At 38.6% G+C, this 13997-nt stretch overlaps 1 protein-coding gene across 2 annotated transcripts; it reads left to right on the top strand.

Moving 5' to 3' along the window:
• Window positions 1–701: 701 nt before the first annotated feature.
• Window positions 702–13660, top strand: sertad4 (SERTA domain containing 4). 2 transcript variants are annotated; one of them, XM_084092734.1, is made up of 4 exons: window positions 702–1287; window positions 8648–8816; window positions 9002–9129; window positions 12017–13660. In XM_084092734.1, the coding sequence occupies exons 2-4, from the start codon at window positions 8663–8665 to the stop codon at window positions 12743–12745; spliced, it is 1011 nt and encodes a 336-aa protein (XP_083948860.1). In that variant the 5' UTR covers window positions 702–1287; window positions 8648–8662; the 3' UTR covers window positions 12746–13660. The 2 variants fall into 2 exon arrangements, with proteins under 2 accessions (XP_083948860.1, XP_083948859.1); XM_084092733.1 differs by having other exon boundaries at window positions 788–1287; window positions 12014–13660.
• Window positions 13661–13997: the final 337 nt, after the last annotated feature.

Genomic DNA, 13997 nt, shown 5'->3' with positions numbered 1-13997 from the left:
TATAAAAATATTTGTGGGGTATTTTGAGCTAAAACTTCACATACGCACTCTGGGGACATCAAAGACTTATTTTACATCTTGTGAAAAGGGCATTATACCACCCCTTTAACAAACAGGTGTGTGTGTGTGCTATATTTGCCAATAAACTCTAAAGATCATGGGAAGTCTATTGGAGACCTTTACACTAAGTGTAGGCTACAAGTTTCCCAGCTAGCAAAAAGTCGTCTATTAGACGTTGAATAGACGTGAATCTTCAACGTCTAATTATGACTTTTCAACGTTGAAAACAGGTCGATCTTCAACGTCTTGATGGAATATGTAAAACTCTTTAAAGTTATTTGAGATAATAATGAACATGGTTTTGTAGTTTGTTTTTCTCCATTATTTTAGCATGTATAACAGACTTATCCTGTCTTTGATGATCAGTTGAAAACACGTAGTCAAATAGTCCGGCCGAAACTACTTAGTTGAAATCACGTCGTAAACCAGTCCAAGGCGGAACGACTTATTTTCAACCATATTTCAACGTTGAAAGACAGTAATTGTTTACTGGGTTGTGCGTGTGAGAGTGATGGAGGGACCTGTATCGCAGCCAAAGAACCAAAAATCGGCACGACTTGGCGTTCACTCCACCTCTTCTACAGGGAACACCGGAGAAAAGCGCTCAGGAGCGCGGCTGGAAAATACGGACCGCCGCTCCTGAAAGGGGAAATGTCTAACAGATGATTGGCCACGTGCCCGCCCGCTCCACTTATGCTGCGCGCTCCCGGGCGCAAGTTAACGCAGCTCCTCTGATCAAACCCAGACACACACACACACAAACCACCGAGGAAGCATTGCTGCTGCTGGGACAGGACGAGACTGATCCTGAGGGAAAAAGCTGCTGCTGTTTATTCCGAGGAATGGGGCGACGCTGCTCGTGTCCACTGACGTTACGAGCCCAGTTCAAAGCAAACACTGCAACGTCGCACCGTCTACCGGTGAGGTCACTGAGGCACAAAGCAGAGCGACCTGCACAGCGGAGATTCCTTCACATCACAGCGGCTTTGTTCGTGCGCTGACTGACTGCTTGGCTTTGGATGGTATATTTTCCGTAGAACCCTATCGATTACTGTAAGCCAGAGAGCCGCGCGCTTATGGATCGTGGATAAGTTGTTATTGATGAACACAGCGGGACTACAGAAGCGGAACCCAGAGGAGAAAAACAGAGCGCGTCCGTAACGACACATCTGAGTGCGCTTCATATATAACAACACATATTTGACTTAGCCATCACCATAGTTAAAGGTAAGCCTGAGTAATATCTACTGAACAGATTGATCGGTTTTCAGAGTTCCGCGCCACCAGTCTCCGCGGAGGCAGACAGATATGGCACTGTGCCAACACAGATAAACTACACTTATGATCTCTGAAGTGTGTTACAACTATTTCGTTCAAGCACACTAGAGTACACACAGTCTACCGCGTTATGGGAAGTTGTAGTAAGGAAATATTAGCCTAAATGTATAACTATATAATGGGAATGCACAAGGCAAAGTGTGTAAAATTACGTCCTGTAAACACCCTTTCGCCTTTACTAGTTTATTAAATGGTCCTGCGGTGATAAATTCGCTTTTTTAAAGTATTTTTAAAATATTATTTGATGTCTATTATATAGGCTAAGCTATATATTTAGCCAAATAAATATATTAAAACACACACACACACACATATATATATATTATTTTTTATTTTTTTTAGATAAACCAAGGTCTTTATTCCTTCATTTATTAATTATGGTTTGTAACATTTACTGCAATCACACTTTGAATCTCTAAAGAAGCTATTGACAGTGAGATCACACAATGTTCCTTTCACACATTAAAACACTTAATCTCTCTCTCTCTCTCTCTCTCTCTCTCTCTCTCTCTCTCTCTCTCTCTCTCTCTCTCTCTCTCTGTGTGTGCATGTGTGTGTGTGTGTGTGTGTGTTTTTTTAAGGGCAGGGTGCCATAATTCTGTTACTGCTTGATTCCCTTAGAAGGAGATGAAGTGTACAACATGAAAGCACAATACCTTTATAGATGGACACAGAGTGTGTATATCTGTCCTGTCCTCATGAATGCACAATTACTGCTGCACAGGAAAATTGTGCATTGGTGTCTGCGTAGTGTAAGGCAATTGCACATCTGTGTGTAAGGCTATTGTTATTGTTGTTGTTGTTGTGCAAGAGAGAGAGAGATGCTATTGTGCGTGGCTGAGATGGTATGTGTGTGTGAGTGGGATTATTTCTTGCTTCATTATCAGCAATGGGTTCACTGCGATGGCTGTGGCATCTGTTCCTGGTGCCGGGGGGCAAGAGTGTGTGTGTTTGTGTGCATGTGGGTATTCCCCCTGAGATCACTGTGCCAGTTTAAGAGTGTCTGGCATACTGCCACGCATTGATCCCTCGATCTACAGCAGGCACAAAGGAAAACCCACGCAATCGTTTACCGCCTGTGGTTCTCATCAGTCCATTCCAGTCATTTGTGTCTGGGCACAGTGAGGATTTACTTCAAGAGACTTCTGAGGAGTCTGCGGGCTGCTCATAATCATCTAAAACTTTAACCAGGGCAGTTTCAGAAACTGTGGTTTGGGAGGGACACGGCACATCCTGTGCAGATCGTTTTCCTGTCAAACTGACTCATTCAAAGGCTCACCTCATTCAAACACCCACAAAAAGAAACTGTAGATCAACATTAGATATTGTACGTGGTGAAAACTGTACTGTCATCAAATTAGGTACAAACACATTCTCCACAGTCAGGTTTTTGGATAGTCGCGCTACACTCTTCATCACTCTGTCCAGGTATATGAATTAGCACATTACACCAGCATGCAAAAGTTTGGGGTCAGTAAAAAAAAAAAATTGTTTTAAAGAAATTCAGCAAGGACACATTACATTGATCAAAAGTGACATTTATAATGTTACCAAAAATGTTATTTTTTAACTTTCTATTCATCAATTATTCCAGATTTTTTTATTACGGTTACCACAAAAATATTATTTTTAACATTCAAATTGAAAAAAGTTTAATATACAATACAACCTACAGTAAAACCTATTTTAAATTGTAATAATAAATAAATGCATCCTTGGTCAGCATAAAAAGATTATTTTACTCATTGCAGAATAATATGCTGAGTCAGTTTTTCATCCATTGTGTAGGCCTAATAATATTAACGATAATGCTAAATTAAATAATGCATTTCTGTTTTGAGTGTGAGTTCATAAGACAAAAAAAATATTAGGAAACACTCATACACTTTCAATAGACTAAAAAAAACTCCCCAGCAAACATTGGTCCGACGGCAACGTCGTGTCCCTGGCCAAAAATAGTCGCGGTAGGACGGCATCAATCGGTAAAAATATGTAACAACAGATAACGTCGAAGATGTCCGTTCAACTTTCATTTTGGAACTATTTTTCAACCATGACGGGACGTGTCGGAGGGACGTCTTTTCAACGGTCATTAAACATCCAAATGTTTCCTGGGTCTCTAAAGTTTCTGTCTGAACACAAATCACAGTCATCACAAAAAAATAAATCAGAGCCCACCATGATGTAAAAGTCATGCTCATTTGATCGATGTGATTACCCGTCCCCTTTGAGTACACAGAGAGCACGTGCTGCCCTCCCTCTGTCTCAAACACACACACAGACACACACACACTGCCTCAGGCTCTGACTCTTAACAGCAGGGATGCATGGGTAGCCAGAACATTCCTTCAGCACTGATGTGGCGTTGTGTCAACACGCTCATGTTACAGCGCTAACCTCACACACGCATACGCTCACACATTTTTGGCTGGAGTTGATATAACTTTTCTCCTATTTTACCTGTCTGTTACACTCTTCGCTTGCAGTGCAGACATGGTATTACTTTTTTCTCTCTTGCTTTGAGTTGGAAGTAACCTAGACAAGCTGAGCAGCAACAGAGCATTTGGCAGGCGGGATGGGTGTTCCTACCTCTCTTTTTTTCCTCTTTCATTTTTTCCCCCCCTCTTTCGCTCTTTCTTTGTATGTGTGTGTGCCAGACATGTTTGGATGGATGTTTTACCTCCTCGACTGGGTGTTGCCTACATTTTCTGTCTGTGTGTGAGAGAATTAAAGAGACTACCTAATGACCTAGATTACAGACTGCAGGATGTGTTCAGATCTCCAACTCAACATTTCGATTCTTAAATAAACCTCCTCTGTCTCGCTGATAGATTCAGGTCATGGAACCCGAAACTGTTGAATGGAAGTCAAGCACACACATGGTTTAAGTGCTTCCAGCAACCTCGACAGAAAGCAGTTTCTGAGCAGATGGATGATAGTTCCTGGAGAGATGTGTAAGTGTGTGTGTAATAGCCCTACGGTTGGCAAAGTCTCGCTGCGGTCTTTTCACCTTATGGTAAATTGGGGCGTCACCGCAGCAGGGTGTGTTTCACACTTTACTGTGTGACTCTTTGTAGTCAATTTGGGTTCTGCATGTGTGTGCACGAACTAAAGAAGTCATTCATAAATCATAAATCATGTTGTCCTAACTTCTAAACCTGTATGACTTTTTTTCTGCACAATAAAAGTATCCTAAACTAGTTCGTACGATTTGCGTTCTAAGTCGTAAAAGAGCTTTTTGGTTGAACAAGTCAATTTCTTTAATGTTATATACACTTGGTGTGTATTTTTCAAACAGAATATGGTTTTCACTAGAAAGTCATAAATTCACATCAGAAATTGTTGCCTCTGTGAACATGTGCGCAGTTTCACCTCCATATTTTGTCATAAATTACATCTTTGAACTTGAGTGTTTATATCAGTTACTCATGTTTCTCATAAATCATGTGTCTGTTTCTGGGTCAGGCTGTGTGGGCAGACTGTGGCGTTGATGATGACTCTTTAGATCTGTGCATGTGCCAATGTGTCTCTGCTACACAGACCAAGAACAAGTTTGTAGTCGACTTATGTTGGAGTTCTAGAATGATCTGTCAGCCTGGTGTTCCAGAGAGATGAGTATGAGCTGATGCCTGAAGTTGTTCTCGTAACCTGATTAATTGTGCAGCGTTTCTTATGTCTGCTCCGTCTCTCTTTCTTGCTACTTTCTATTTGACAAGGCAATTTGGAAATAATTTAAATAATTTCAAAGGAATACATTTTCTGGAAGACTAACCACCCAGTAAGACTATGGTTCTTAATAAGCTATACAAAAGAAGTGCATGTCCCCAGAAGTTAGCTAAATCTGACAAAACATACCTTTGGGGGCATTAGAGGATGTTCTCAAGTGAAAAAAAAAAAGATTATACATAATTTAATATATTTAAGTAACATTTTATGTAATTATTTATATAAATGCAATTATTTAAATATTAATTCTAATTAAATATATATCACCACTCAAAGATTTGGGGTTAGTAAGATTAAAAAAATAATATTTTTATTCAGCAAGGATGCATATACACATTTATAATGTTACAAAAAAATTATATTTCAAATAAATGCTGGGGTGTTTTTTTTCCAACTATGCTGGGTATTCAAAGAATCCTGTAAAATCATTTAAAAAAACATTAAGCAGCACAATCATTTTCTACATTTATCATAAGAAATGTTTTTTGAGCACCAAATCAGAAAACTTGTATGTTTTCTGAAGGATCATGTGACAATGAAGACTGGACTAATGGCTGATAAAAAGCAACTTTTTAAAAATTAAATTTGAGCAATTTTTTATTTCAATAAATGCAGCCTTGGTTATCATAAGATACTTTTTTTTAAATATTAAAAATCATAAAAAGTTTTTGGAAACATAATTTTTTTCAAGATTATTTGATGAATAGAAGGTTCAATTAACGGCTTTTTTTTCTTCTTTTTTTTAATAAATTGTTTTTTAAAGCATTAAAACATTAGTAACATTATAAATGTCTTTACTGTTGAATTTAATGCATCCTTAATGAATAAAAGTATTAATTTCTCTCTTTTTTAGTCTTACCACAAATGTTTGATTTGTATCATTGTTTACACAAAAAAATGTTAAGCAGCAAAAACATTGATAATAATAAATGTTTCTTGAGCAACAAATCAGCATATTAGAATAATTTCTGAAGGATCATGTGACACTGAAGACTGGAGTAATGATGCTGAAAATTCACCTTTGATCACATGAATAAATCACATTTTACTATATTCACAGTAAAATGTGTATATATGTATATACACACACACACACACACACACACACACATATGTCCCTATTGAGACAGTTAGGTAAATGTGTGAGTGAGCTTTACCAGCTTTTTATAACTCAGTAAAGAGTTAAAAAGTATCATGAGCTTTGGATGTTGTGGTTTTAGTGAGTAAAGCCAAAAACTACATTATCTCAATGGAAACCTGCAATTGTGGTTCTTGCATAGGAAAAACCACAACGGCAGAACTGAAAGCTTATCCCTTACATGATTCCTTAGTTTGGATCGCTCATTCTTTCTCTCTTTTTTTTTTTTTGTCTCTCTGCTGTTTTTAGCATCAACTGTGTTTTATAATTTGTAGTTTTAGCATCTACTGAGCTTCACAGTTCTAGTACACACTCGCTTCTGTACCCTGTGATATTTGTGTATGTGTGCGTGTGTGACTGATAAGGTGCAAATCCAACAGATCCAGCACCTTTTTATGTTTTCTTCACATGAAAAGGAAAGTGGAAGAGATGGAGAGAGAGAGAGAGTGCATAAAAGCACAAAACGAGCAAAGAGACAAAGACAGACCGTGTGTGTGTGTGTGTTTGAGCAAGCTCTGCTTCTGTGTCAGCTCTCTGTCTTCTAAAGCGTAAATTCAAAGCAGAGTTGTGGGCGGAATGAGAAACAGGTAACGACAGTATGAGGGAGAGGAGGAGAGCAGGATCTGCTCTGATTAAACACGTCTCTCCCACATGAGCTCAGTGTGATCCAAACCCTGCGGACACAGACTAAAAAGAAGACGGGTTATTACAGCCGAATTAAGCTTACTTGCAAGAGGAACATTGTTTTTGTCTGTGTGCGTGCACTTTTTTTTTCTTTTTTTTTTTTTCTTTTTTTTTTGTGGGATTTTTACCATTTCAGTTTTAACCGACTTTTTATTTACTTATTTATACAGCAGTCAAATTAATTTGTTCATTTGGTGCAATTCATTATTAAAATTGTATAATTATAAATAAATAGTAAAAAATAAAAAATGATAATGGAATAAAATACACCTAATTAATCATGTCCACTAACACGCTATATACATTTCATAATAAGGAGACAATTTTTTTCGAAAAGAACAAAAAGCAATAAAAATAAATAAAAAAGACAATAAAAATAAATATCACAGATGGAATACAAGACAAGTTTCTTCTACCTCAGACAGACTAACAATGATTAATGATATGGAAATAAAATGTGTTTATGTCAATGCTTTTTTTGCCACAAAAATGTAATACATTATCTTATTTTGGGGGCTTTTCTCAGTAAATACTGATATATGTGATTCATTTGAATAATTAAGTGACACCATATGCATTAAATGTTTTAATCGATTGACAGCCCTAATAGTTACAAATAAATATTGTTTGTTGCCATGTGAGAATTGTGTATAGTGATACAGAACAGCCTGCATGGCGAAATAGCAGTTCAATATGTGCCAACTGAACCCACTACATGAGAGTAATAGTGTGTGTGTGAAATTGTCAGTGAAGATTAATGACCTTTGTAGAGGCAGTCATCCAGAACTTTCCCCCTCTCTCTCTCTCCTGTCACTGTGTGTGTGTGGTTGAACAGAGAACAAAATGATTAAAGAGAGATCACACAATAAGATAAGGTATCTGTCTTAGCAGCTTATATTGAATCTTGTTCTCTCTCCATGTCGTTATCGGAGAGTGTGTTTGTGTGGTTTTGCTCTATTAGCTGTTTTAAAGGTTCTCGATGTGTTTTTCAAATGCCTTGTTAATACAATCTTCAAAGATACAGGAAATAACCAAAGAATGTGAAGTAGCTCAGTGTTGTTGAGAGGTTGCTTTCTTTAAAGGGGTTATAATGAGGATTCAAATTGTTCCTGATCTTTTGAGATAAAAGAGTTAATTGTACTATGAAAACATACTGTAACTACATTTCAGAACTAAAAACCTGCTCCCCATTGAGAAATGCATGTATGATGAAAACAATGTAAGAAACTACTGGCTGTTTTTGTTAAGTCTATGATCATTTCAGCACAGATTGTTTTATAAAGCTGACATAAATATAATACAAGCTTTGCAAAGAGGCTGTTTTTGAAGGATTGGACAGTTAAAAAATTTAACAAAAACTAATTATGCATTAAATTACATGCATTACATAATTACTAGCATTAAACTTTACTAAGGAGTGGGCCTCTGGTTTAAAAAGAAATAATTATATATCAACAGTTTTTGTCTATACAATGAATGTCAAAGGGGTCCAAAATAACATTGGACTCCACTGACTTTCACTGAACAGAAAAAAAAAATTATATCTTCTTTGGTGTTTCATAGAAGAAAGAAAGTTTGGAATGACATGAATGTGAGCAAATGATGACAGAATTTTCATTTGTGAGAGAACTTTCCCTTTAACATAATGATTTCATTACATGATGTTTTTTTTAGAATTATGTTTGTGTTTTTGTTGTTTAGAACTGAGGTGAAACCATGGCTTTGGTCTTATCAAAGAACCCCTTTTGTGAACCCGAGGCTGAAGCACCGCCATCAATCTACCAACCGATCTGGGAATCAGAACACTGCAGTAAAACCTGTGTCTCCACCCCCTCACCACCAGGGGGTGACACCCAAGGGCTCAGAGAAGGTTTGAAACTAGTCTCATTTCTGAAAATCAGACTACCATGATCAGATGGTGCTCATGATGTTCTGTTCCAAAGTAGACGTTTCAAAATCCAGTTTTGACACTAAAACAGGCCAGAAATTCTCTTCATTCCAGTCTTTGATCTAGAAGACGTAGCCTATTAATGAGCCTTCCCATTTTGTCTCCAGAGCCCCATTACAGACGAGTTCCTGATCATGTGATGGATCGTGTGGCCATGTCACGGATCTCTTATTTCAAGAGGAAGTTTGTGGAGGATGAAGAACCTGTATTGAGCTTCAGGCGTTACTGTCACACTGTGAGTCTACAGAATTCTAGCTCTACAGAATTCGGCATATTTCTACACAACACATCATATGTTTTTCACTTTGGTAATTCATAAAATTATATGAAGTTTGGACACTTGGACTAAGTTTTAATATTGTAAAGGTGTGGTCAAATTGCGATCCATTGACTGTTGTCAATAGTGTAGTTATGTATGAAGCACATCTCACACAGAAGTCACTTTCAAACCAAGCAGCTTTCTTTAGGTTAATGCAGAGAATTTGCATGACCATACTTGAACCCACTGCAAAATCTGCACATGGAAATCGTTCACCCTGGCTTGAAATTACCTTTTGTGTGGATTCCTACTGGATTTTGCCTGCAAAAATTCACTGAGCAACAAAATAATATATTTTTCATTTTTACTTTAACATTTAGGGTGTGTTCACACTTGGCAGGTTAGGTTTGATTAAAAACTCTGGTGCGATTGCTCTGTCATTGCGGTTCAATTGAATAAATGTGAACGCTGCCGTCCAAATCTTGGTGCGCACCAAACAAGCAAACCGAGACTCATGAAAAGGTGGGTCTCGATCTGCTTCCAAACAAACTCTTGGTTGGGGTCAACTGAAATATGAATGCAACACGGACCAAAGACATCTAAACAAACCAAAAACAGGACTTGATGTCACAAGATGCGACCCTAAAAAAGACAGAATGCTCAGGCATTACACTATAAGCATCGGAAACTCAGTCTCCTTGTAGCAAATCTTCATTTGTGTGCAACAGAGGAATTCCTGGCATTGTTTTGACTACTTTACAGATTTTATAAGCTCTTCATGAGTTCTCAGCTCGTAAAAATACCATCATATGTACGCAAAATATATGTCATAAACGCTGTTTTGTTTTGTTTTGTATCTTTAGGTTCTGTCTTATTATGCCCCGTTTTACAAGATGTAAAATAAGTCTCAGGTGTCTCCAGAATGTGTCTGTGAAGTTTCAGCTCAAAATACCCCACAGATCATTTATTATACCATGTTGCAAATGGTCATTTTTGAGTGGAAGGAAAAACATGCTGTTTTCGTGCATATATCTTTAAATGCAAATGAGCTGCTGCTCCCCACCCCGCTTTCCAGAAGAGGGTGGATCCTTTACAGCTCGTGCCTCGGATACTCTGCCAAAAATTAAAACATAGGTTTGCTCTATTTCTATATCAGTATAAACTTCTGATGGTTTTCTGAGCGCACACATCCGAAGCACACTCACAGAAAGCTGGATGTCAGACGGCACGTCCCGTGAGTATTAAACTAAGTTCTCTTCCAGGTCGTATTGTGCTTAAACTTTCAAATACAATGTGCATGTGAAGAATCAGTGGTTAATTAATCTTTACCACGATACCACAGCAGTATAATCCTAAACTTTTGCTGTGTTCTCTTTATTTTACTGACTGCTTCTCAAATCTCGGAATTCAATGCAGGATTCGCTAACCGCTTGCTCTTGAAAGGTGGCTTAGTTTTGAGTTTTATTTTGTGTTGTTCTCCTGCTAACTGGTTAACTCACATTATTACTGTCTTACTGAAATACTTCTGCTAATCAGTTGTGGGCCACTATTACCTAAAACTGTGTCTATTAATGCAGATTGTCTGTCATTCTCACTACTTTGAGGAAAGATTAAGCATGAAGCAAGATTTGTTTTACGAACGTTTATGTTACATCAGTCATTCACGCTAGAGCTCGGCTATTGTATGCACTGTTATTGATACAGTTTCCACATGTTCACCGCAATAAATTAGAAAAATACTCGGTAAATAAATAAGTACAAGTAAAATAATCAGTTTGTTTATGGACATGCACTTGTTAATGCTGATGGTGAGGAATTACAGTTGCAACATCTCATAATGTACCTCAAACTGAGTAGTGTATCACTGAGAAACGTCCTGCTCGAGTTGTCCTTGCGATGGAGGTTCAGGTTGAATAACTAGATCTTCCAGTGTTTCATCATTGCACTCGCGCTCAGATTGATATGGTAAAATCGACGTCATTATTCGCTACTGTGTTTAGTTTACGGTGTAGGAAGCTTTAGGACAAACAGAGCTGACGTTGTTATGGCAATGGGCGTTTTCGACACGGTAGACCAATCACAACAGACTGAGCTGTCTGGCCAATCAGAGCAGAGCAGCTCGCGGAAAAAGGGGATTTAGAGAGATTGATTCATCTGACGAGTTGTTTGAGAATCATTGAAAATCTGGTAATGTGCAAATGGGGTCTATGCTAATAGCGCGGAGTCCGTCATTAGTCATGGGCGTCACATTGCATAAACTGCAAACGGCTTATTCTGAGACTCTGCTCATGATTTATGGGTATTTTTACATTTATGTTCAAACACCATGTAAAAGTGATTTTTTGCATAATAGGTACCCTTTAAAAATCACAGTGTGAACACTAAGTGAACCAGGACTAAATGTATAATTTTATTTTTTGCTCTGGACCAAAAGAACCAAGAGAACTGAACTACAAGTGTAAACACACCCTTGACATTATTTGGATCAACTCAGATTTCAGCTGTTAGAAAGCTGTATGAAAATACAAAAGCTAAATACATTTTCTCAGTCATTTTAAATTAGTTTCTGCTCATAGTGCATTTTTAGTGCAGATTTCAGATTGTCAGGTTTTTTTGTTCAATTCAGTTTTAGTTTTTAGTCACATTTTATTGAACGGTCATATTTTTGCACTGCTAGTTTCATAATAGCTTTTGTTTCCCTAATTTACTGTATATCACTTTATGACACTGCACAATCAGCAAACAAAACAAAACATTTAACCCTTAGATTTGATCCCCACAACACGTAATGAATCATAAAGGTTAACTTGATAACTGACCTTACCTCACTTATGAATGCTCATAGTGTCTTCTGGGCCAGCAGGTGTCACCAGTCCTGGAGGAGCGTGCTAACATTCTCCGTCTTTCTCTGGAGAAGCTGCGTTTCATGGATGACCCTGAGTCCTTCTTGCGGCGGTCTGTGCTCATCAACAACCTTCTCCGGCGTCTCAGAAACGAAATCCTCCTCCAGAGCGACTGGTGTTTCCCATCAGGTCAGACAACCATGCCTTGTCCCCTCCAAACCCCAGCCACGAATACACCACTCCCCCCTCCTGCCCTGCAGCCCTGCATGACGCCGCCTGGGCCGTATCGCAAACGCCTGCGTCTGCTGAGGAGGGAAGGACAGGAGTGCGTCCCAGCCTGCTGCTGTTTATACGCAGCCGGACGTTACCTCCAGCTCCCCCTGTCTGTGTACGAACGGGACGTATACTCCAACTCTCGCCCTTCTTCTTCATCATCATCATCATCATCATCATCAGTTAGATTTCCACAGCTGCGTGAGGTGGAGGATGAGGAGGAGGAGGACAGTGATGAAGAAGAGGACTCTGTGTGTCCTATGGTGGCTCTGTGTCAAGCAGAAACCAGAGAGCAGAACAGGACGAGCGATGGTCTCCGGCCGCAGAGCCACAGGGATGACAAGAGCCTGGTAAAAGAGACAGAAAAAGGGAAAGAGAGGGTTAGAGGAGGGGAGGTTTCACAGCGGTGGCTTTCAGACACTATAGGCGCTGGACACCATGGGGCCCTCGCTAGGGCTCACGCCAGGGGAAAATAACAAATGAACACTTGCTGTGGAAACAAAAGAAGAAACTGGTTTCCAGCAGTCTCATAGATCAATTATACAAACCAGAATATCAATGGTCAATGATTTTGAATTTTAGTGTGCTTTTTGTACTTCTGGATTACACAACACCACAAATCAAAAGGGACAGCAAATTCACATATTGCTCTGTCTCTTGTGAAAACTACCATACTGTGCCTTAAATGCTCTTGTTTAATCTGTTTGCTGTGTTTGTGGAGTTTGTGGATATTTGTGACTGAACCACAGAGACAGGCACCATGTGAAGTGGAAAAAAAGACAATAATAATAAAATGTTCTAAATTTAATTTTGTTGATATCATAGGCACTTGAGAAATGCATGACATGGGTTGCTTTCCATGATTATCATCACATTTACATGCAGTGGATTTTAGCCAGAATGCATGAGGCCCTGAAGGTGGCCAACATTTTTAGAACAATCATATTCCCTTTAGCGCCCTTAACATTTCGGACATTTACATATTCAGGAATCAAAACGCATAGAGGTATCTCTATTAGGATAATTGACACTATCACAGATGACAGATTCCTGTACAGATACCTCAGTGTCCATGTTAATCTGTTGTCTTGAGGTCCACTGAGTCCAGTGATTCTTGGTTCGAATGAGAGAATCTCCATTCACTATCAAAGTTTTTATTTTTATGCACTTTTTTTTATATTGGTTGTTTATGCGTTTTACATTTATTTTTTTATTTCTAAAAACACAAAATGGGAGACCCTCAGACAAGAGCAGAATTTATACTGGCAACAATGCTGGTAGGAAATGAAATGAAATCTTAAACATTGTTCGGGTTTGAATGTATGTGTGTGTGTTTTTGTGAAATGTGTTAAGAATAAAGGAATGATCCCGAGCCCACAATGTTCCCTTTATCTCCTTGTGATGTGATTATATCTGGCACACAGCTTATTTCTTTGGATTCACGCACACACATTCTCTCTCACTCATTCTCTCTCTTATTACTCTTGCTGTCACCTCTTCACTTCCTTCCTCTCTTCTCCATTATCACTATGGAAACAATGTTTACTGGAAAAGCAGTCTGGGATCCCCTGAGGCGAAAAAAGGTTCATGGCAAACACACACACGGTCAAACATCCACACATTCACTCAGTGGTTATTATGAACACACCCTGAGATGAGATTATTTTAGATGGAGCACAGTGCTTCTGTTAAAGTAGCAGACATAGGATGTTGGATTTATTTGAGTGA

This window comes from Abramis brama (genome assembly GCF_963993115.1).
Source record: "Abramis brama genome assembly, chromosome: 19".
Lineage (NCBI taxonomy): Eukaryota > Metazoa > Chordata > Actinopteri > Cypriniformes > Leuciscidae > Abramis > Abramis brama.
The sequence above is the reverse complement of the archived record's forward strand: the minus strand, read 5'-3'. Positions and strand labels throughout refer to the sequence as shown.

Excerpts from the sequence above, each read along its gene's own strand:
- sertad4 (XM_084092733.1), top strand. The coding sequence starts at position 8,663 with ATGGCTTTGGTCTTATCAAAGAACCCCTTTTGTGAACCCGAGGCTGAA. Across the intron at positions 8,817-9,001 it reads CACCCAAGGGCTCAGAGAAG|AGCCCCATTACAGACGAGTT; the intron begins GTTTGAAACTAG and ends TTTTGTCTCCAG. Across the intron at positions 9,130-12,013 it reads TCAGGCGTTACTGTCACACT|CAGGTGTCACCAGTCCTGGA; the intron begins GTGAGTCTACAG and ends CTTCTGGGCCAG.